This window comes from Manduca sexta, chromosome 24 (genome assembly GCF_014839805.1).
Source record: "Manduca sexta isolate Smith_Timp_Sample1 chromosome 24, JHU_Msex_v1.0, whole genome shotgun sequence".
Taxonomy (NCBI): Eukaryota; Metazoa; Arthropoda; class Insecta; order Lepidoptera; family Sphingidae; genus Manduca; species Manduca sexta.
In genome coordinates this window covers 8,785,929-8,811,160 of record NC_051138.1, presented here as the reverse complement: position 1 = coordinate 8,811,160, position 25,232 = coordinate 8,785,929, and the positions used below count along the sequence as shown (strand labels likewise).

Genomic DNA, 25,232 nt, shown 5'->3' with positions numbered 1-25,232 from the left:
GTAGCACAGCAACCCAGTGCTTGTAGCCATTAAAATAGAAAAAAAAAAAAAAAAAAAAAAAAAAGTAATTTTTTCTGATGTATAAAGAAGGAGGTCATCTGCATATTGTAGGATTTTAACGGAACTATTTAAAGCTGATTCCAGGTCATATGTGTAAATATTGTATAGTAAGGAACTTAGCACTGACCCCTAGGGTAGACCCCTACATACGGTTCTAGATAATTTGGTAGCATCATCTGGACAAATATGAATACATCGTTCTCTTATTAAATTTGTAATAAAATTAGATAGCATACCGGGGATGTTAAGATCATGCATTTTTGCTTAGAATGGAGGGAACGACATTGTCGTATGCTGAATTAATATCTAAAAATGTGGCAACCACTGATTTGCTCTCAGAAAAAGCTAGGCGGATATCGGACACAAAAATACTAATACTATCTATCGTGCTTTTGCCTTTTCGGAATCCATATTGGCTATCTGACAGAAGGCGGTTACCCTCGATATACCATTCCAATCGTTTTTAACCATATGTTCAGCGAGTTTTAACAGTACGGAGGATAAAACTATTGGACAATAAGATGAGGCCTGGCACGCAATTTTACCAGGTTTCAGAATAGGTAATACAATTTGTGATCGCCATGAGGCAGGTATGTTACCAGTTATCATAATAGAATTAACAATGTTTAAAAAATAAAGTAATGCTGTTTCACTAAGATTACAAAAAAAAAAGTAGGGAATACCATCTTCACCTGGGGAAGAATCTTTGACGCTAGTTAAAACACCTTTGAGCTCTGATAGTTAAAATGGGGAGTTTAAGTCATCATCTATTTTCAGGACTGCGGATGGACAAAGTTGTTGTGGAACAGTAGGAGGAGCCAAATGATCTAAAATATCTTCTGTTAGGGAAGGCGAGAGTGAACAGACGGAATTATCACTAAAGGCTGATCAAAATCTTCGAATATTTCGCCAAACCATAGATGGACGAGTATCTGGGGAAATAGAATGACAAAATGATTTCCAACCTTCAGATTTTTTCTTTTGAAATAAATTTTTCGTCTGTTTAGAAATCAGTATGTAGTAATCAAAATTATCGGAAGTCATATTTTGGCAGTAAGCCCTTTCGGCTTCTTTCCTTTTCTTTGCAGCTTCTGTACACTCTCGGTCCCACCATGGTGGAGAAGGAATTCTACTGTTCTTGGTGCTTTTAATGGGAAATATGTCATCCGCAACCTCCGTCATTACTTTAGCGAGAGCCACAGAACACACTGTTTCGTTATTATTTTCTATGTCAGGAAGATTTGAATTTTTTTTATCAAGTCGTTTTTATATTCATTCCAATCTACATCTTTTAATATATATTTTAAACGTGGTGACCGCGAAACAGAAGGCTTTTGCTATGAGGAAAGCTAATCAGAATTGGTAGGTGATCGCTCCCATAAGAATAAGAGAGAGTTTCCCAAGTAAGAGAAGAAGCTAGGCTCGGTGAACTAATGGCTAAATCTACGGCACTTTGACCTTCATCAGGGTTGGTACGGCGGGTAGGAGAACCTGAGTTTATAATACAAAGATTATGAGAATCGATAATATCAACAAGGTCTCTTCCACAAGTTTTAGTTGTAGAACAACCCCATGACTCATGATGAGAATTAAAATCTCCTAACATTGAAAATGGTTTAGGTAAAATAGAAATAATGTTGTTTATTTCTCTAAATATAGAAGGACACGGACGCGGGATATAAATAGATACAAAACAAATATTATTAACAATGGATGCTATTATGGAAAAATCATTATGGTGAGATGGTAAGTCAAAATGGGAAAAATTAAGGGACTTTTTGATGAGTATGACAACACCGCCATACCCATCGGCTCTATCTTCCCTGAGACAGGAATAACCAGGAATTTTAAAACAAAATTCCGGTTTTAACCACGTCTCACATAGAGCTATAACACAAGGGTTAAATTTGTTAATAAGATAAATTAAATCAGATTTGTTCTTCACTACGCTTCTGCGGTTCCATTGTAGTACTTTGCCTAAGTGAGCCATTGTTAAATATGTCAGTTATTATTTTCAATAAAGGGGCAACGTTGGACGGTAAAATTGTTTGTGACAGTGATGAAACTAAAGCTATAATAATATCAGCCACCGATTGTGGTTCTGGCAGGGTACCAGTTTTAGGAAGTGCACACCCATCAGCATAAGTGGGAGAGTTGAAATCACCCACAAGAGCTTGGTGGGCTGCACGATCATAACCTTGTATCGATTTAGGCGGAGAACGGGGCTTCAGAAAAACAGTTTTTATAAGAGTTACTGTGCAATGGTTGAGTGGCTGGAGTTTTGATATCTTGGCTGTTGGCTACAAAAGAAGATGGGGGTGTAAACTTTAATGTGTCAGCATATGATTTTGTCACCGGAGGATGTATCTTTGATGCTTCTGAGTATGAAACGCAATTTTGGGCCATATACTTTTTTATATTTGTCTGCCTACTGGCTTCTGGACAAACCTTGCTAATTGCAATATGGGGGCCGCCACAAAGACAACAATAACTATTATCTTGGTCGCAATCACAAGATGTACCAGTATGCCCTTGTCCACATTTATAGCACCTTGGTTTAGATCTGCATGTATCTTTAGTGTGTCCATACCGGCAACAATTGTAGCATTGAATTGACGGATAAATGTATAGTTCTACTTTGAGGGAATTAAAACACATAAATACTCTTGTGGGAAGGACCTGACCATCAAAAGTAAGCACTATAGTCTGGGATGGTTTCCAAGTAGCAGAGCCATCCACTATTGTTTTAAAATTTAAGCGTCTTACTTTTATTATGTCACCACAACCTAATGGAACCCTAATATTTTCTTTTATTTCTTCTACAGACATGTACACCGGTACACCTCTTACGAGCCCCATCCTGGTAACATTAAAAGATGGAATAAAAGCTTCATAACCTTTTTCCAATAAGGCATGATGTTTTAAGAAAGAATTTGCAGCTGAGTGACTTGTGAATGCCATTGAAATTTTGTTCCGACCGATACGCTTCAAACTGCCTCGTACTATGTTTGGCACCTGGTTTTTATACAAAAATCTGCCAAAGCATATTGGATGCAAATTAAGATCCTGTGTTACCTCTCCTGTAATAGACCTAGCAACATGAATAATAAATGGTGAAGCATCCAATGCAGTATATTCTTTTCTAATACTATCAGATATATTGGGAGGTAACTGGGAGGCCTGAGATGGAAGAACTTGTGTATGCGGTGCTATAAGGGGTGATGGATTTTCAGTGACTTTTTCGTCACTGTCTTCACAACGACATCCACTTCTACCTGAATCTACAGCCATTGCATTTTTGCGTTTTTTTTTATTACATGTTTTGCACACCTAATTTAATCGTATGCGCTTTCTTTTATTTGTATTGGAAATTGAACAATCTGTGTCTATGCTTGAAGCAGTTTCTATTCTTACAAAATGTGATGGTTGGGGAACATCACCCCCAGGATCTGGGGGCTCGTCCATCCCAACACCCAACTAAATATTAATAAAATATACACTTACCAATAGTTGTTTTCTATATACACTACACTACAATTAAATAAATAATGAAAAATTATATACAATTTACAACTTAACTGACTAAATTTCTGAATAAAAATAATTATTTTCAATTTAAGATGAAAAAGACACCCGCCAAATTCAAAGGTTTCCCGCGCTTTTTCAAAAAATGTTATTCAAAATGTCACTTGTGACATGTATAATTTTTTTTATTCATCCAGAGGATAGGCTATAGTCTTTCGACCATACTGCCTAATTTTACGTATATGTTACACACATAAATAATATAATTGACGTTGTCAATATTTCGTCAGTGTATTGAAATGTACTTTGTGTCGCTCGTACGCCAAAAACTATTAATTTTATGAAAAAAATTATACATACATAAATTGTAGGAAATTTTTTCTAGTTTTATTTTGTACATAAATATTTTTTTTCGTAAAATGCGTCGGAAAGGAGATATTCCCAAAAAACCGTTTTTAGGCGCCATTTTTTCAATATGGCGGCGCGAGCGGCGGGGGTGCGAGGTGGCAAAGTTGAAATTCGAAAAAAGAGCATACCGAAATCTATAAATTGACCAATTTTCAAAACTCCCGGTAAAATTTCCAGGTAACCCTCTTTTTTTCACCAAATGACTGGACTATAAGGTAATTATAAAAAAAGTAATAGTAACCCAACTAAAGACAGCGTGCACAACATTGTGACATTAAAACTACATTAGACTAGTTTGTAGGCTATACGTTACGTTATTTTCGCTTATCTCACGGCTGACAATTAGTGGGTATTCTTTAATATTTTTGTGAGCCATAGATTTTATTGATTACTTAGATATATTTCCGGTTATCTTCAGCACTAACTATGCTACTGATCGAAATAGTTTATTGAAATAAACCGCACTAACATATTATGTATAAAATCATTGGTTAAGTATTTATTTTTATTAATTAATAATTACTATAGTCATATTATTAAATGGTATTGAATAAATAGTCTCGATATCTGCTGTCATAATTAATTGAAATATAGATAACTTTAATTGTTACACATTAGAAAATGTGTACATACTACATAAGTACACCTTGTGGCTTATTCTGTGAATGGAGACCGACAATACAAAGTTAGCGTCTTAGTCCAGACTCCAGACCGGACGCTTCAGGACGTTGGATAAATAAGGGTTGTTCGGGACGTTGCATACCTACCTATTGTAAAACTAGTGTGTATTTTGTACTAATAATTTGTTATTAATTTAAGAGAATTATTTAAAATTGTAGACTTTTTACTTTTAAAATTCGAAATTAAATTATAATTTATACATACCTGTGAAGATATATCGTCATAAATTTTTATCGATATAAAATTATCGATCGAATAAGTAACATCCCTAGAGAGAAGCCAATAGATAGTAAGTTGGCAGCCTTGTGTCATTTTTTATGCATAACGTTGGTAGAAAATCTTACCTAAACTGAGCTCATGTATGCGTGCGTGAGTTCAAAATCAATGTACTAAGTGCCGCCTCTTCTTACGTAGTATATTACCTTTGTCTTAGTCTGTGGTGGCTAATGCTCTTTGGCAACAATCATCTGGCAACACTGTTTATGAGTGTCGTGTTGTGAGCTGGAAGTTTTAATTTCATAATTTTAAAAAATTAGATTATAATGCGATGCTACCTCGGAGGCGAATTATTGGAGGTGTGACTGAAAGGCCTTTAGAAAGTGAATTGAACTCTTACAGTAAGCTAGACAAAAAAGGGCTTTCGCATACGGAACCAAAATTTTACCAAATTGCACCAACATCGACAACTACTACTCAGTACTTTCAATTAGAAGGTCAAGAAGACGACATCGTATTTAAAATTCTTGAGGATTTTGTATTTGAACCCGTCATGGCTGCAAGAGACAGGACTAATGAGTTTATATCGACTGTGCGAAGTCTTCAAGGTCGAACGCTTGCTAGACCCACTGTCAGAGATGAACGAAAAGCAGTGATACTTGAAACATATTCTCAGTTCATGAGTAGTGCAAAAGTTATCAGCAAAAATATCACCAGCACATATGCAAAATTAGAAAAGTTAGCCTTGTGTAAGTATGTTATAAATTATTGGATAATACAAGTTTAGTGATAGCTTTATATTTTTTTTATTGAATGTGTTGAATATATTATAAAGGAGAGTAATACATATTGTTGTATGAAAATCTTAACAGGCTAATCTCTTACTACACCAAACCAATTCAAACCAAAATGATGAATGGTAGTCCACATAAAATGTGGTCTGTCATAAAGGTCTTCCAGGCCCACTGGTTGATGTATAAAATATGCAATAAACTAGTGGGCCAAATATTTCCTTGGAAAAAATATAATAAACCACAATGTTAGTATTAATGATTGGTATTAATGGTATGTGGCATGTCTTTTTGGTTTTGTAAATGCATTTTCAAGTATCAAAATGAATTATATAGCTGTAATCTTTTTAGCTCTACCACTTGTGTACAATTTTCTTTATTTTTCAGTGGCAAAAAAGAAATCTTTATTTGATGACCGACCTACAGAAATACAAGAATTGACATATATAATTAAAGGTGATCTCAATTCTCTAAACCAACAAATTGCCAGGTTGGGTGAGATGCCTAGAGGGCGCCGAAGTATGCACAGTCATTCCTCTAGTGTGGTGCTTGCTTTACAGTCAAGACTTGCCTCTATGAGCAATCAATTCAAACAGGTAATTATATATTACTAATATTATGAATATGAAAGTTGCTGGTTATCTTTATAAGAAGTAAATGCAGATATTGCTTAACAAATTTAGATAAAATCCACAGGGATCATGTCCTGGATAAGCATATATGCTTGTTTTAACTCTTTCCATGTAAGGTAATGTTTTCTTTGTCGCAATCAAATCTGTTTCTGGGCACAAGTGATGAAATATTACATTGTTCATTATTGGTATTTTCCTAATAAATTATTATTATATCAATATTTCAAAAGTAATTTCTAAATATATTTTCAAATGCTATTTTTTCTAACAAAATGTATATACCTATAATTATTATATACTACACCTTACACTCCCGACTTCAGCCGGGTGAAATAGTATCTACATACCACATTTCATTGAAATTGGTTTGATTTTTTTTCTTCATTGTGTTCAGACAGACAGATGCGGTGGGGGACTGGGTTTTATAATATGTAAGGATATCATAAATATAGTGTAAACTTTAATAACAAACTTCGAGAAATCAATAATTTTTTTGTTCAAGAGTTTTCCTTACAGGGAATGGGAAAAAACACAGATAGCGTGTTTAGTAATCTAAGATAAAGATTGTCTAAAATTCTAATTCAAGATTGATGTAACACATGTTATACACAATTTATTTATTGTATTTATACCATATTATTCCCTCACACAACAGTTAGTTGGCACATATAAGCATATCTTTTAAACAATTAAAATATTATTAAAAATGCAACCTAAAATATACTTACCTTCATATATTATATGGGTTAGTAGGTCATTAAAACATAAGAAATGTCCTTTGAATTAGTTGTCTATGTTTATATTATGGTCGTATAGGCTGGCTTACAGTGACTAACTGACTGATTAGGTACAGATTCACATACACATAACAGCACAAAAGTATGCTATGAATGAGCAATTGCTACATAGCAGCATTTGTGTATTTGCTTGGCTGAGTTTAAGTCAGATTTCCAGTATAATTAAAAATCAACTGTTATGGCTGATTTTTGACCAAACTCGAAGTTAGCATGCCTATTTCTAAAAAAGTAAACACATATGCTGCTAATCGGAAATTGCTCATTAAAACCATTATATTGTTCTAATAATACGCATGACTCCAACAATTAGACTTTCATTCTGGGACCCCTGTTAGACGCGGTTGAAACTGTTAGCGGAACCTAGTTCATGTATATAATTCCATTTGATGTTTCTAGTATAACAATTATAAGAAATGTATAACTTTTTGTATTGTACTGTATTTATTTAGGTACTGGAAGTAAGATCCGAAAATTTGAAACATCAAAATAACAGACGTGAACAATTCTCTAGAGTGACTCCTGTAATTAAGGAGATGCCTAGTTTGTTACAAGATGAAGTGAGCATAGATATGGGTGAAACATCTAGCTTGCAAGCCCAACAAGTAGCACTAAGAGATGATAGTGATTTGTATGTGCAGCAGAGAGCAGAAACAATGCACAACATTGAGAGTACCATTGTGGAGTTAGGAGGTATATTCCAACAGCTGGCACACATGGTAAAAGAACAAGATGAAGCTATTGGCAGGATTGATGCTAATATACAAGAAGCTGAAATGAATGTTGAGGCAGGTCACAGAGAAATAATGAAATATTTCCAGAATGTGACTGGGAACAGAGCTCTTATGTTTAAAGTGTTTGGGGTCTTGATATTCTTTTTTATTTTTTTTGTTGTTGTTATGGCTTGAAAATATTTAATTATTATATGATTATATGATGAAGTAGTCATTTTTTTTTTTTCATTTTAACCCTGATATTAAAATATGCATGGATACTGAATATTATGTAGTATGATTTTCAAAAAATCAACTATAGTTTGACCGCGAAATCAATACCGCGCTTTAGCCTTTACTAACGCGCCGAGGGGCGGGGGTGGTACTCATCACTCAAACTCTCATAGTGCTACCAAGTACACAGATTTATCTGTATTTATACAGATTTTGTCTTTCTCTAGTCAGTTTATAAGTCAGTCAGGTTATTACCTTCGCCGCGATTCTCTCGTTCGTGGAGACGGCCCCTATAGCTACATACACTTACCTATGCCCAATATAAAGATATAGGCTTACTCATATTCTTATATGCTTATTGCAATTAGTTGTTGGACTTTTTTTAAGTATTTTATTTCTGTTTATATTGTCTATGATGAATACGGTAATATAATCTTGTACTAATAATAAAATATAATACGGAAACCGAAAATTTCGAATAAGTAAATAATAGAATTGAAGTAGAGCATTTTTTCAATCGTATCGTTACGCTCTCGTGATTTGTCTATCATCGGGGATAGTGTTATACCGCGCAAGTGACAAAAACGTCGCAATTTAAATTAAAAACTGCATTAAAATACGTTGAATATTTTAAAAGATCTAAGCGAACAGACAACCACTGCTTAATTGTGACCCGCGTACGAATCTACCCACTTTTCCTAGAATATAACAAACTCACTATGATAACTGATTTTTTTAGACAGTTTTAATTTTTGTGGAATATATTTAAAGTAATAAAAATTCATTGAACACTATTTCATCTTAACATACCTACATATATGGAGAATTTTATACAAAAAATTACGGATACAATTTTTTTTTTTGGAGCTTCACAGCACGGATGCGGAATTTCGGAATTCCCAAGTGCCTACTGCCTAACAGACCCCCCCCCCCACCCCGTGACAATTCTTGTGCTCTCGGTCTCCATACCGGATGCACGCACATGAACGGAGGGACATTTGTCGCGGTCCTAAGCACACAGGTAAGTGAGTATACTTCATGATTGCCAATTCACATTGAGGCCTATGTGGGCTCTTATTTCCTGCCACTCTCTCCTCCTCCCTTCCTAAGAGGGTTTCTTCACCTTTCTCCCACTTCCTGTCCCAAATATCCCCTCTCAACTTTCCTCCAGATTCCTGCAGGCGCTAAGCCGGGGAATGCAATATCCCATTCGCAGGTTAATTTTCCGGTGCTGGCTGTGGGGCCCAACAAAAAAACAGTTTACACGGGTACGGAGTACTGATCCAATCACTGCGAGTGTGATTGTTACTTAAATACTTTAATGAAATATTTTAGTAATAACTTCCCACGTAACTAATAAATATTTTAAAACTTATAATAACGAGTAAATTTAACCTAGAGATGACAAATAAAACACGCTGATTTTAATTAACTTTTTATTGATTTACTAGCTTTTGCCCGCGGCTCCGCCCGCGTTATAGTTTTTCGGGCTAAAGTTTTCCGTTATAAAAGTCACGCTATATATTTTCCCGGGAGCCTATGTTCCTCCCAGGGTCTCAAACTGTCTCCATACCAAATTTTATCCTAATACGTTGGGTAGTTTTTGAGTTGAACACGTTCGGGAAGACCGATGCAGTGGGGGACTTTGTTTTATGATATATTTTTGTAGAACTTTTTAAGAGGAACAATCCCGTCATACATTATTGTTGCATAACTTTAACCGTTTACGCAGCGCACGCAACAGAAGCTCTCAAAACTAATAAATTGTCCCCGTTTTTGCATCATGTTTCATTACTGCTCCGCTCCTATTGGTCATAGCGTGACGATATATATAGCCTATAGCATTCCAGGAACAAAGGGCTGTCCAACACAAAAGAATTATTCAGTTGAAACTCCTAGTTTCTGAGATTAGCCATTACTGCTCTGCTCCTATTAGTCATAGCGTGATGATATATAGCCTATAGCACTTCACGAACAAAGGGCTATCCAATACAAAATGAATTTTTTAGTTCGAACCGGTAGTTCCTGAGATTAGCCATTACTGCTCTGCTCCTATTGGGTATAGAGTGATGATATATAGCCTATAGCACTCCACGAACAAAAGGCTATCCAACGCAAAAAGAATTTTTCAGCTTGGACCGGTAGTTCCTGAGATTAGCCATTACTGCTCCGCTCCTATTGGGTATAGCGTGATGATATATAGCCTATAGCACTCCACGAACAAAGGGCTATCCAACGCAAAAGAATTTTTCAGTTCGGACCGGTAGTTCCTGAGATTAGGCATTACTGCTCCGCTCCTATTGGGTATAGCGTGATGATATATAGCCTATAGCACTCCACGAACATAGGGCTATCCAACGCAAAAAGAATTTTTCAGTTTGGACCGGTAGTTCCTGAGATTAGCGCGTTCAAACAAACAAACAAACTCTTCAGCTTTATATAATAGTATAGATTAATAATTTTGGTGCAATATAAAACGACGGGGCCGCACTAAGATTAAATTTAGGTCAAATGGCATTAATAAATATTACCTATATAATCGCGGTAACAAAGCGTATGTAGGTATAGCCACGACTTAACGCCCGCGCTATAGATGGGGGGCGTATGGAGAAATTTTCCATGATATCCCCGGCCTGTCGTAAAGGGGGGGGGAGGGGGGTCGCGGGCGGCATGAGCCGTCCGCCGTTAGTGTGTGGTGATTCCTGGGATGGACGGCAGCGTGGAAGGTAGCTCTCATGCTGCCATTGACACAGAGCATTCTTCGGTGCGCGAGGGGCTTCCGACGTGGGTGTTATGTAAGTGATCGCACGGGTTGTGCACCTGTGGGGCCGAATGGTGGCCTACCATTAAATGGCAGGTTGAGGCGATCCATATTGCGGATAAGAAGACGACGCGGTGACGTGCAACGATGCACAATTCGATCGTATAATCCCATTCAGAAGAAATCTTAGAAGCGCGTTAATAAAACAACTTCCATACATATTATAGTTCGATTAATCAATATACGCACAAAATACGTATAGTTCGAAATAATATTGTTATTTAGGCTATCTCGAAAGTTTCGCGTTATAATCCCTTTTGTAAAGAGATTAAGGTGGTAGCTCAAGGTCCATTTTCATACATTTTGTTTCGGCTTTAATCTGGGTAACTAAAGAAGTATTGGCAAGTAAAGAATTTAAATTCACGTCTAGTTAGTGATTAGTTCTCGCAGTTGAAAGAAAAATGTAAAAATAATTAATAATCATGGATATTTCTGCCTTTAAAATTTCGTCATATTAAATTGAGCTACCACCTTAAAGGTAGTAGTTTATAACTTTTAGGGTATTACACTTTATAGGAAATAACTTGTTTAAAAAATCGATAAATGAAATATTGTGCCTTTTTTGTATTCCTCACCTGCTCGCATGATTTAGCGACTTTAGGCAACTTTAAAATGTCGGCGACTTGAATCAACCTCCATCTGACAACACTTTTTGGAAAAGCTTATTTTGCTAATGCGCATTTAGTGTCCACAGATTCTATACTTACCGCAAGCATCCACGCAGTCTTGGCGTCCGTAGAGTGGTCGCCACTATGGGCGCAAAAAAAAAAAACTACTGTCGCCAAGGTAAAATGTATTAGTTCATTTAATTAAATTTTAAATACCTAGACCAATAATTTTGTATATACTACAAAATATAAAAGTACAGGCAACATACAATTTAGTATCATAATAAGCTAAGTGTAGGTATTGACATTACTCAGTTGCATAAGATACTAAGGACCTGTTTCACAAGTTTCAAGTATATTTTATTTGACAAGTATCCTATCAATCACTCAACTGATAAGTGAGAGCGACTTAATGAAAATGAAATAAAATCTATTATACTTTAGCAATTTTTGACAGCCCCGATCCTATTTGGGTTAAACAACAAAAACAAGTAAGTAATTAAAACAGTACATAGGTATTCATTTTATTATCATTAATTAAAGGCATAGAATAGAGACCGACTTTATTTGATCGGCTTATATGTGACAAATAGCAGTTCAGTAGCTGTGAATCAGGCCTTAAAGCAGTTAAATACAGTGAACAGTTTACATTATTGCGACTAAAAATATTTTCGGTTGTCAGAAGTTTATTATTTGGTAAACAATAATGCTGAAATAATACTAACAAAGTAAAACATCCTATTGTCTACATTTAAATACCGCATAATATTAGAACTGAAATTCACTGGTATTTAAAATCCAACAAAGATTATTTTTTGGTATTGTAATACATATTAAATTTCAATTGAAGCTAAGATGTGTCCACATTCCACATCTCTTTCTTGAGATATCAATAAAATTAGTAAAGCATATCAATGTATTAGTTCAATGCTTGGTTGAATTTCATCTCTAATTCATTGTGTTTACCTGTGAAAAGAAAAATTCATGAATACATACTATACTTTTTTCATGTATTATTTATTAGTGTTAGCATAAAGTGGTTTAATAAACTCAATACAGTAACTAGACTAATACTCAACCCAGAAAATTAATGAAAATATAGGTCTATATTAATAAATCAATCTTATCTTTGAGTAAAATCTCAAGTAGACATTAATGTATTGAACTATTCAATAAACCAGACTCTCATTTAAGAGCTAGTCCTCAATCAAATCGGCGATGTTACATAAACAAAATTTTGCTGTTAAAATCCGTGACATATTCTTACGTAAAATGTTAATGGAGCTGAAGGTAATATGGGTTTATTAAATAGGGACTCTTAAGATGTCGACTTACATCATTCCATCTGATATCGCACTTTAGAGCAAAACTGAGTTGTATCTATTAATACAGCCCATAATTTCCATGCATAAAGTTATTTGCTAAAATTCTATGCACACCTTGTATTACATTATTAAGGTGTACTCACACAGACATGTTGATAAATGGAATCTTAATTCAGAGACATATTTTAAGTGCATATTATTATATTGCCAAGGGCAGTTAATATCAATATGGAACCTGTGTATCAATTTAGTTTGAAACATCAGAATATGTGGTTATTGGTATACATTCAGATAATGGTCACTGACCACAAGGTGGAAAACCCACCATAGTCAACCATGTATGTTGCATTCTGGGAGCAGGCTGTATATATCAGGTTGCAAACAGCCGGCATACTTGTGTTGATTAGTGAGGAGTAATCATTTTTCATCTGTCGACAGTCTGTCTAGACCATACTCTACTTACAATCAAGTGAGGTGGGGTCACTTTGCCATGCAGTTAAAAATTAAAATGTAGTCATAATATTGATATTACTAACTTTTATTTAAAATCTTTTATTCCCGACGTTGTGAATACTTTACAACTTTCATAGTCACGGGAAGTCGTTCGCATAAATATAAAAAATCATTATGTACTTACAATGTCATCAATCTTAAGTATAGCCCGCACAGTCTCGGTGGAGAGCGCCAGAGCGGAGGCGGTGACGTGCAGCGGCTGTAGCACGTGCTCAGCGCGCATGTCGGTAACGCGGCCGCGACGCACGTTGACGCCCGCGCTCGAGCCTTCGTCGGACTCGGCACCGCGCGCGTGCGCCGCGCGTAACTCCGTCACCGTCTCAATCGGGTTCAGACCTAACCGATAGCAATACAAACCTTAGACGTGGCGAAACAATAATAAGGGGGGCATAAAATCTTAACCCCTTAGATAGACGTTATTTATCTAAAGACGGAGCATTGCTGTCATAACAAGTCTGTTTCTCAGTGTTGACGGCATGGCAACCTTCGCAGTGCGTAGACAGACATAGGGCCATTGTGATTGGCTAATATTGGGATACAACTTGAACTAGTTGGCTGTCACATAAACAAAGCTGAGAAACAGACTTGTTATCACAGCAATGCTCCTTAGATAAATAACGTCTATGAAGAAGAGGCTTACCCCCTTATTCATAAACGTTTTTTATCTAAGGACGAAGTAAAGCTGTGATAACAAGCTTGTTTCTCAGTGCCCAACGTCACTGAGAAACAGACATAGGGCCGTTGTGATTGGATATTATTGTTGTATCTCAATATTAGCCAATCACAACGGCCCTATGTCTACGCACTGAGAAGACTGCCATGCCGTCAGCACTGAGAAACAGACTTGTTATCACAGCTTTACTCATTAGATAAAAAACGTCTATGAATAAGGGGGTTAGTATATATGCGTATATTATGAATAGACACTAGGATTTGGAGTTTTACTAAAATCAAAATTATAGTAAAATGACAAATGGTGCGAATGCATTACAGTGTCTTGAAATTTAAAATTCACGAATGCAATTTAGATCCAAATAAAATAATGTTAGGTCCTTACATAAATGAAATTGTCGTTTTATCGTACTAGCCACTTTGGTCTGAAATATCTTCTCTTTGGTTAAGAATTACAAATTCAAATTTATAAATGCACTTAACTGGTAGGTACGGTCAACAACAAAAGTCGATGAACAGATACTAATTTACAAAACACCTGAACATTGAAACGAACCATAGATCACTTACCAAGGATGAGTACAAATTAAGGTTATCATTTCAATGTTACAAAACACAAGTCGCTAAACATTTTACTTATTAGTTTTATAACTTGACAGTGCATTTGATGTTGATGAATCTCATTATGGAATACAACATAAAAGTCTACACTGTACATCATTTTATTTATTTCAAGCTTTTATTTACGTCGCAAAGTTTGTATGTATTTATGCATCTGCGTATGTATGCATGTATGTGCGTATGCATGTATACATAATATGTTTGGGTCAAATCTTGCAAATGATTTTGTAGGCTATTTTTTCTCAACCGATTGGGATAAAATATTGCATATACATTTAGTTTGAATGACAATGCATGGTTAACTAAGTGACGTCCTTCTAAATCCAATATGACGGACGGCCCAGGATGGCGGACTAGTTTTTTTTTACTTCCTAGCATATGGATATCAAAGTATAGGATGGGCTTAAAAAAGTATGAATAAGAAACTGACGTTTACGTTGAATCCCTTAAGGAGAATCTCCTGCCAGAATAATTTTGAATTTACACATTTGTTTCTTAAACCGGCCAGTGCTCTCACTAAAAGTGGATGTTTAAAATGTGACTATCTTATTACTTTTATTGTTATAATATTACTTTCAAACATTATTCTTAAATATTTTGATGTTTTGTCCATACGTAAAAAATATATAATTCTGGTTATTAACTGAAATATATACTAATATTTAAACCTGAAGAGTTTGTTTGTTTGAATACGCTAAACTCAGGAAATACTAAACGGATTTTGAAAATATTTCACTTATAGGAAGCTACATTACTCTCTAGCGCGATAGGCTACTTTCTATCTCGGGAAAATATAAAGCAGGACTTTTGTCCCTGAAAAACTTTTTCACGTCGGCGGAGCAACGAGCCAATGCTAGTATGTTATAAAATAACAATTTAATTGATAATATGGAATGTTGTATTTATTCGGCAATGTTTTGATAGAGAAAACGCGGTGCGCTCTGCTTCGCGAGATCGGTGTCTTGAAGCTTAATGGGTTCAATTTAATGAATAGGAAAAAAAGCTTGTATATAAAATAAAAAAATTGCTAATTTCAGCCACATTTGTATTTATTACAGATCATAAAAAATTGTCGCTAATAATGTTTAGCAATTAATGATTTGACTGCGTTCACCTTCTTTTGTAGTTTAATTATGACAAGTTGTTTTGTATTTTATATAATCAGTTACTTATGGTAAATGATAATGATTAGAAAATACTGGAAACAAATTATGCTCAACGACTTCTGTTGCAGATTGTACATTTGAGTTTCGAACAGTCATTTATTAGTTTTTTCCTGATTAGTTTTTTCTTTGGCGTCTTTCATATCACACAATGGATAAAAATGAAATTTCGCTATATTTACGAGAAAGAGTTACACGTGGCACCTGTGCTGCAGAAACAGCCCGAAGGATTAACGTGTATGGAGCTTGTGTCGCAAAAGAAAACACGGAATGTTTTTGGTTCCAACGACTTCTTTCCGGAAGTTTCGACCTTCAGAACAAGTCCTGTGGACTGCCGGAGACAAATGTGGATAATGAGGAATTATAGTCTATCGTGGAAGCGGATCCATCGTAAACCACTTCAGAGTTAGCTGCAAGCTTCGGGGTGAGTGATAAAACTGTTTTAAAATCTGGCCAAACGATTACCGCAGATATCTATTGTCAGCAACTGCAAACCATGATGGAAGAACTAGCTGCTAAAAATCGAGCCTGGACAATCGCTCTAGGCCACTACTGCTTCAGGACAACGCTAGTGTGGTAGAGCACACACTGCACAACAGACGGCCGCTAAACAAGAGGAGCTGCAATTTTAATGTCTGCGACATCCACTTTACTCTCTGGACCTTTCTCCAACAGATTACCACTTTTTTTTAAATTTGGATAACTTTCTACAAGGAAAAAACTTCAACTCAGGTGTAGCAGGCCATACTGCCTTCAAAGAGTTTATTGATTCTCGCCTCCATGTTTTTTTTGGTAAAGCGATCAACTCCCTATGAGATGGCAAAAGTGCATAGATAACAATGGTGCATACTTGGACTAATTAATTATATTTTACAAAAAAATATCGACTTTGTATTCCGCGCATACAAAACGCCAATTTCATATGTATATTGTACATTCTTGTAATAAATATACCTTGAAATGCGCGGCAACATATTTCCTCTATTTTCGCGGGCTAAAACGCGTTATCGCTATCATCACTTGCGGGGCGAGTAGAACGGTTATGTTGGTTTCCCCGGTTTTACAGCCCACTTTTGACACTCGGGAGTATAGCATCATCCGAGCGAGCATTGGATCGTGTCCCTAACCCCTGTATACCCCACACCGGCATACCAAGTAAAACCCAATATACCTGCGTTTTCAGCCAACGTGGAGGGCACCACTTCTAGTGCGTCTGCATAGGCCCTCAGGCAGTAGTGGTCGGCGCCAGGCGCTGCAATGGAGGCGCGCGCGAGCGCCGCAGCGGCCGCCGCCTCGGGTGCGCCGCCGCCCGCCACCAGCGCCGGCCGGCGCGCCACGCACCGCACCGCGCACAGCGCGTCGTGCAGCGAGCGCGCCGCCTCCGCCACCACCGCGCCGCTCGACCCGCGCACCACCACCGACACCGTGCGCCCGCCCCCGGGGATCCCTGTCAACTGTACACACACAGTGCCAGCGGTGCAGACTTTTGTACTATGCATATGGGCAGTTATAAAAACTTGCACCAGACGCATAGTAGGCTTATTACGGCATTTCAGCATACAGGTAAACATTCCATCAGGCATATAGATGTACAGGAAGTGTAACGGAAAAAACAAACCTTAACATATTTTCCGCCAGATTCGTTGACTTCTTCGACGAGGTCGACATTGACTAAATTCTCAGCAGTGAAATGATCCAAAGAAGCTATTGGCCGGCATCCCAGCGTTTTGCACACAAATTCTATATCCTCACGTTCAATATCTTTAATAACCATACACTTGATTTTATCAAGGAAGTGAACAGCCAAATCACTAAGGGCATCTCTGTAAAAGAAAACGTAAAAGTGTCACTGTGAACTTTAGGGATAAACGGCAGTCTGTGATTTTTTGAATCTGGAATTATGTGCGACACCAGCGCCATCTATTTAAAGAGTTTGATTTAAAAATTCCATAATTTCTCAAGGGAGCATATTACTGGATAAACATTTATGTTAATCAGGACACAATCCAGCTTGGTGCTAAAATGATCCAAATACAAACACTGGTTGCTTTGTTTACGTCACTCATATAAAAAAAAATCATAAACTGGCATTTACATTAATAACATAATATATTTTTTTTTTAACAGTTTGCCCAGACTGGATCCTTAAAAACCTCAGGGGATATTGATATTACTTTAGGCAGGTGCCAGAAAAACCGGTATTGTGCAAGATGGTCAAAGAACCGTGTTGCGACATATTTTTTTCATTGCTTTGAATGACGAAACGAGCTTGCCGTTCGCCTGATGGTAAGCGATACGACCGCCCATAAACAGTAGAAACACCATCCAACACCTTGAATTACAAAGTATTGTTTGGTATTCCACTGCGCTCGCAATCCTGAGACGTAAGATGTTAAGTCTCATTATTTCTAGTAGTTACACTGGTTACAATGTCCTTCAAACTGGAACACAAAAGTGACTACACACTGCTGCTTGGCGGCAGAAGTAGACATTGAGGTGGTAACTACCCAAGCAGACTCACACATATGAGAGACCTACCACCAGTGACAAAACCTCCTATTGAAGAATGATAATTATTAAAGGCATGTGTAAGATTACGAAAAGTCGATCACTATTTAATTATTTCATATGAATTTCTTAATTGAGACACAGGAGTACTTTTACCTTAGAATGGACTTCTGAACTAATAGTACATTACATCCAGCTTTCTTAATTTGTTTGACAATATTAAGAATGTATTGTCGTTCTTCTTTCAATACACGATCCATAGCAGCATAGTCAGATACAATAACATTGTGATCCATCTGCAATTATAATTATTGGTCATATTCCTTACAACTACACAATTAAAACATGTTCATGGTAGTTTTATAAAAAATATCGCGCTTAAAGAGATTATTAATGATATTACTGAATGAATGAGTAATTTAATAAAGCTGTATAAATAAAAATAACTTGAATACAACAAAAGCCTACTTATCAAACACAACATAAATACCAACAAAATTCTTTCTTCGACATGTTATGTAACAAAAAATGTTCAAATGATGCTATATAGAGTAGTGTGTGATTAAACCATAAGGTTTATATAGTTTACTTACATCAGTTTTAGGAGGTGAAATGCAGAACTGGATAAGGCCAACCTTCGCCTTTTCAACTCGGTGGGGGCCATTGACGTTGGCAGCGCGGTGTGGGATAACCAGGCCCTGCACAAGCTCAGTGTCCTCTACTGTGCCACCAATCCTTTCTATCACCTTTACGTCACGAAGATCGACTCGCGCGCCAACTCCTCCAACAATGGGCTCCATTACTGAAAACAACAATTCAAACATAATGATTAGATACTACCAGGCATTCATCTCATGGCCCAGACTCCAGAGGCAGTGATTACAAATATCATTTTAAAGATTATGCAAAGGCTTGTTGCCCTCTCATATTGTACCAGAAGTCAAATGGTTGTTTTTTGTCGCACTGTGGCTTCACTGAGTCCCATGTGTGAATACTATTATATAAAGCTGAAGAGTTTGTTTGAACGTGCTAATCTCAGGAACTACCGGTCCAAACTGAAAAATTCTTTTTGCGTTGGATAGCCTTTTGTTCGTGGAGTGCTATAGGCTATATATCATCACGCTATACCCAATAGGAGCGGAGCAGTAATGGCTAATCTCAGGAACTACCGGTCCAAACTGAAAAAATCTTTTTGCGTTGGATAGCCCTTTGTTCGTGGAGTGCTATAGGTTATATATCATCACGCTATACCCAATAGGAGCGGAGCAGTAATGGCTAATCTCGGGAACTACCGGTCCAAACTGAAAAAATATTTTTGCGTTGGATAGCCCTTTGTTCGTGAAGTGCTATAGGCTATATATCATCACGCTATGACCAATAGGAGCGGAGCAGTAATGGCTAATCTCAGGAACTACCGGTCCAAACGGAAAAATTATTTTTGCGTTGGATAGCCCTTTATTCGTGGAGTGCTATAGGCTATATATCATCAGGCTATACCCAATAGGAGCGGAGCAGTAATGGCTAATCTCAGGAACTACCGATTCGAACTGAAATTTTTTTTTGTGTTGAATAGCCCTTCGTTTGTGGAGTGCTCTAAGTTATATATTATCACGCTATGACCAAAAGGAGCGGAGCAGTAATGAAACATGTTGCAAAAACGGGGACAATTTTTTAGTTTTGAGAGCTTCCGTTGCGTGCGCTGCGTAAACGGTTAAAGTTATGCAACAATGATGTATGACGGGATTGTTCCTCTTAAAAAGTTCTAAAAAATATATTATAAAACAAAGTCCCCCGCTACATCTGTCTGCCCGAACGTGTTGAACTCAAAAACTATCCAACGTATTAAGATGAAATTTGGTATGGAGACAGTTTGAGACCCAGGGAAGAACATAGGGTCCCAGGAAACTACTACTTTCATAACGGAAAACTTTAGCCTGATAAACTTTATAACGCGGGCGGAGCCGCGGGCAAAAGCTAGTGTACAATAAATGAACAAGTACTCACCAGCACGGATAGCTTGAACAGCAATTGGGGCTAAAATGGTAGAGTGCTGTGAGACAACTTTTGAATTCAATGAAGTTGCTGCTGCTTTTAACAGTGTATCTTCATTAGTTAAATCTACTGGAGTTGACATATTTTCTACAACCTGAAAATTCAAGACATTCACACTAGAGTTAGTCATCTTTTAATCATATACAATATTATTATATACTAGCTGGGCCCACAGACGTTGTTCTGTCTTAAGTATGTATGCACGCGCGCATTCTGTCCATCGCTGACAATTATTTCAAACCACTGACAGTTATGTTAAATTAATAAGTTTTCTTAAATTTTCTAATTTTCCGCGCAATTTTTTGATTTTTTTTTCTTTCATAAGAACCTTCTCCTGACAATAACAAATACAACAACAAAAAAATAATTGTGAAATCGGTCCAGCTGTTCACGCGTGATGGCGTGACAAAGGGAAATGGGGATTCATATTTTTATATATAGATTTTTAATTGAGACATTTTTAAACAAACCAGAGTTCATGCTTGCATGTCATTCATAAAAGTATATGCAAAAAAATGATAAAAATCTCTAAAAAACAGTTTTATTGATATTTATATGTAACTTCAAAACTCCCCAATTGAAAATGCCAATACCAACTTTGTGCTACTCTTACTGACACTGCATTAGGTCCAAAATGTATTTTTTTTTTCTTGGTATGCACTGAATTGATTCAATTTTATAGAATTTTTTTAAAATGTATCGAATTTTTTTACTAGATTCACTTATTTTGACATTAGTAAAGGACATTTTACTAATTCATTTCCTTTTTTGATATGTATCATTTTAATGCCATCAACACCATCCAGATACAAATAATATAGCCAGATTTTATTACAAATTAATACATACAATATGCAAAAAGACTTTATGCGGACCAAAATCAAACACTAAATAGGTCCCTCAGCTCCCTCATCATCATAAAATATCTTCTGAGGATAAAACTAAGTAGTTTTAACTAACCTGTAGAGCCATTTGCAATGCTTTTTGGAAGCCATCTGAAATCACAGTAGGGTGTATACCCTTTTGCAAGAGCTTTTCAGCAGCATCAAGTAGTGCACCAGCAATGACTACAACTGAGGTGGTACCATCTCCAGCTTCAATATCTTGAGCTCTAGACAGTTCCACTAACTAAAAATTAAGAAATTAAATTAATAGGTATATTAAAATAAATTATTATTTATAACGCTATGGCATTTATTTACAAATAATTATGATTAAAGTTCTATACTAGATGTATACATCCAATTTACAATGCCTTCAACTTAAATCATTTACTTGTCTAGATAAAACTTTGGCTGCAGCAAATGTGCCGCTAAAAATCCAAAATTGATAAACTTCCTTATCGCCTAAGTCTGTGTCAATTCACCAAATTGTTATTAACTTTTAAAAAATTATCAGAATATTTTCATTTGTGCTATAAAATATGAATAAGAAACTCCATTACACTGCTTGTAATTTCCATACATCATGTTTTGGCTTGTTATGGTTTTAGGTGTCATATCTCTATTTGTTGAAAGTAAATTATACCCACTTCAAATAAATGCCATAGAAATTATCCCATGGACCACCATTTTAAAGAGCATTTTAACAATAACATATTAATACAAAGAAAACCAGGCTTATACACGAACTTCCTAATATTTTCTTTCTACAAATCGAAACAGACTATGTTTAAAGCCTACAAGAGTTTTGAATTGAACTACTATTTATGATCTAGGTGACATGTTGGAACAAGCAAGGAATTAATCCAAAAATATCTACCACAATTATTAATACATTTGCTTGTTTCTTTCTTATACATTATGGTACAGGTGTAAGAACTAATATTAAATCATTGTGTTATATAACTTTTTTTTCCAGCAAGAATATAAAAAAACATAGGAACTAAGGACCATAACAAACATGCATGCACTTATAGACATTTAATTTCTGGTTTAGAATATGCCAAAAGAGAAATGTATGAAATAGGACAAATCATAACAATTTGATAAAGTAACTTATAATGCAACTGTTATGGTAAGTTTGTCTATAGACTAATACTGCATAGCCAAGATATTCTAGGGCTACTGTTTATTAGGTCTAAAACTCTTTAGAAATAATAAATAATTAAATCACAATTGAAATGAAACAAGATCTTGTAATCCAAGAAATAAAATATATGTTTGTGTACTACATGATTGCGTATTGACAAAGATATCTGTCTTAGTTTGTCACAATATATTAGACAGAGCCGCATTACCATGGGCCCACTGTAGTAATTTTGCATTTGTTAGGCTTTGAACCAGTTTGTAATCATTTAGGTCATAACTTGCTTACCATTTTAGCAGCTGGATGAATAACACTCATTTGTTTTAAAATAGTAGCACCATCATTTGTTATTGTTACTTCTCCATTTGCTGCTTGAATCTAAAAATAAATGAGAAACTAATAATAATAAATTTATTTACAAGTCAAGTTTGTTCTAAATTAAAAACTAGCAGTGGACTTTTGTACTATTAAAGCAAAGATATAGATATAGATATGTTTGAATTTTCAGATTAACTTTATGTACAGTCAGCTACAAAAGTAGCTCAACAATTTTCAAAACTTTAAAAGGCTTCTACACATTAATTTCACTCAAAATATGCTTTATACTTATATAAAATAAAGTAAACCCTATGAAATTTATTTAGTGAAGAAACAACAATTGTTGATACAGACACAAGTATTTAAAGGTGATTTGAATTTTTTCATTAGTTCATTTCTTTTGCATTTGACTGGACTTCAAGTTATTTATTAACATTAAATCCCAATATCAAACAGGTATGGAGATGGCCATATTTGAAATTTAACTAGTCAATGATTATCCTTAATAGTATATTACCATTTTATCCATTCCCCGTGGTCCTAAGCTAGTACGAATAGCATCTGATACAGCTGAAAAAGTAATAATAATAGTCATTAAAAATAGCAACTAATCAGTATATTTATTTTTATAGTTATTCATGAGTATAAATGTGTTGGTAATATTTTTTTTTATTGTAATTAATTACAGTGTATGTACATTTTGCATATAAAAGAACGCAAACATATATCGTTACTTTTTACTACTTTAGGGTAGGAAATAGCATTTCTAGATTAAAGAAAACTAAATTCTAAGTTCAAACAGTGTCATCAATTTCTGGTTGTAAATTCAGAATAAATTAAGTTAAGCAGTGACCTCAACTTTGATTATATTTTGAGGAGCAAAGCCAGGATTTTATTAAGTACTTAAAAATTCTTGTTATAATTCAAAACGTCTAATAGTCACCCTTGAATTATCCCAAAAAATATTCTTTTGCATCTGAACAAATTAGCTTTACTCATATTAGTCACCAAGTTTCATATAATGTAAAATTTATTACAGTATCTATGTATTATTGTGTAGTATGGTTGCCGAAATGTACTTTTTATGTAAAATATTACGTTATTGCAATAAAAAAGTACATACGTCGATTTTTCCTCATGTACTTCTTCGACTGAACTAGATATCAAATTATTTAAAATTAAAATATCACCAAAATTTTAATAACAAATTTCAGATGTTTTTACCTTTTGCGGCATTTATATTACTGAGACGAATATCCGTTGGTTTACTTTTATCTTTGTAAACTCCAGAAATAGCTTTTGCCGAATCACCACCAGCTTTGGGTGCCATCGTAAAATTAATCACAATACTGAAATATGAATGAAATTCTGTGATTAACACAGATATTTTTTCTCGTATAAACTTTGAACACCTGACTCGAGTCGCTCTGCACCAAAGCTCTGCACCAGGGGTATGTCCAGTGTTGCCAGGGCCCTTGAGTCGTAAGTTACGTTTCGTTTCTTGAAATGTTACATTTTTGCTGCAAAAGTTACATTATTGTTTTTTTTGTTATTTACGCGTTTTTGGCAAGCATTTCTGTAGCTACGAAACTGCGGGGACTCGCGAAGTAGAAAATGTGCGCGCGCACACTCAAGCAAAATCAAGTTTTAGTGAATGCAAGATACGTTTCATTTTGTCATGGCGAGCCATCCTAAGTGTGATATGGAGTGAAATACTTCTTAGACCCGCCAGTTTTAGGTGCGTTCAATTTGGATGCGTTGAATAGAAATGCGTTCGTAAACTGTTTACAATAAATAATTTATATTACAAATCTCGTTGTTCTCAAAAGTTACGAAAATTGCCTTAAATATAAAAATTACTTACATGTTACGCGAGGGGGTCAAAAGTAACGAAAAATGTAAGAAATGTAACCTTCTGGCAACACTGGGTATGTCACTCTCAAACAGTCACTCTATTTGTTTTTGGTCTAACCTCAAATTAATTTTGTTGTAAGATACTTTCAGTTAGATGACACTGGAGAATAAGTTTTCAAAACACTAATCATGCCTTTTATCCCTATTTATAAAATAATTATGTACGTAATTAAATTAGATAAGTAAAAACATAAAAACAAATGTCAGAGGCTATTTTAATTAATTAAAAAAAATATGCATTACTGAAAATTCCGAACGAAATACGATAAAAAATTGACTGACACAATGACAGAGATTGTGGCAAGTCGTCTGACACAATTTCAAACGAGTTGCCACAATATCTGATGATTGTTATTAAATGGTAAAATATTAAGGTGGTAGCTCAAGGTCCATTTTCATACATTTTGTTTCGGCTTTAATCTGGGTAACTAAACAAGTATTGGCAAGTAAAGAATTTAAATTCACGTCTAGTTAGTGATTAGTTCTCGCAGTTGAAAGAAAAATGTAAAAATAATTAATAATCATGGATATTTCGGCCTTTAAAATTTCGTCATATTAAATTTTAAAGGCCGAAATATCCATGATTTTACATTTTCAATTTTTAAAAGTAGCGTGACTTATTTGTGAAATTATTT

At 35.4% G+C, this 25,232-nt stretch overlaps 2 protein-coding genes across 3 annotated transcripts; one reads left to right on the top strand and one right to left on the bottom strand.

The window, feature by feature from the left end:
• The first annotated feature begins 5,123 nt into the window (after nucleotides 1-5,123).
• On the top strand, nucleotides 5,124-8,055 carry LOC115453917 (syntaxin-5). Its single transcript, XM_030182642.2, has 3 exons — nucleotides 5,124-5,639; nucleotides 6,069-6,277; nucleotides 7,560-8,055. The coding sequence occupies exons 1-3, from the start codon at nucleotides 5,222-5,224 to the stop codon at nucleotides 8,013-8,015; spliced, it is 1,083 nt and encodes a 360-aa protein (XP_030038502.1). The 5' UTR covers nucleotides 5,124-5,221; the 3' UTR covers nucleotides 8,016-8,055.
• Nucleotides 8,056-11,653: 3,598 nt separating this feature from the next.
• On the bottom strand, nucleotides 11,654-24,164 carry LOC115453916 (T-complex protein 1 subunit delta). 2 transcript variants are annotated; one of them, XM_037442553.1, is made up of 11 exons: nucleotides 23,908-24,164; nucleotides 23,201-23,253; nucleotides 22,654-22,743; nucleotides 21,298-21,465; nucleotides 20,290-20,431; nucleotides 18,879-19,087; nucleotides 18,442-18,581; nucleotides 17,396-17,600; nucleotides 16,949-17,231; nucleotides 13,446-13,657; nucleotides 11,654-12,449 (listed from the first exon to the last, which is right to left on the bottom strand). In XM_037442553.1, the coding sequence occupies exons 1-11, from the start codon at nucleotides 24,011-24,013 to the stop codon at nucleotides 12,432-12,434; spliced, it is 1,626 nt and encodes a 541-aa protein (XP_037298450.1). In that variant the 5' UTR covers nucleotides 24,014-24,164; the 3' UTR covers nucleotides 11,654-12,431. The 2 variants fall into 2 exon arrangements, with proteins under 2 accessions (XP_037298450.1, XP_037298451.1); XM_037442554.1 differs by lacking the exon at nucleotides 11,654-12,449 and having other exon boundaries at nucleotides 13,434-13,657.
• Between the last annotated feature and the right edge of the window lie 1,068 nt (nucleotides 24,165-25,232).

Coding starts and splice junctions, on each gene's coding strand:
- LOC115453917 (XM_030182642.2), top strand. CDS start 5,222: ATGCTACCTCGGAGGCGAATTATTGGAGGTGTGACTGAAAGGCCTTTA. Junction 5,640..6,068: donor ATTAGAAAAGTTAGCCTTGT/GTAAGTATGTTA, acceptor TTTATTTTTCAG/TGGCAAAAAAGAAATCTTTA. Junction 6,278..7,559: donor TGAGCAATCAATTCAAACAG/GTAATTATATAT, acceptor GTATTTATTTAG/GTACTGGAAGTAAGATCCGA.
- LOC115453916 (XM_037442553.1), bottom strand. CDS start 24,013: ATGGCACCCAAAGCTGGTGGTGATTCGGCAAAAGCTATTTCTGGAGTT. Junction 23,254..23,907: donor TAATATAAATGCCGCAAAAG/GTAAAAACATCT, acceptor TTACTTTTTCAG/CTGTATCAGATGCTATTCGT. Junction 18,582..18,878: donor TTTCACCTCCTAAAACTGAT/GTAAGTAAACTA, acceptor TTATAATTGCAG/ATGGATCACAATGTTATTGT.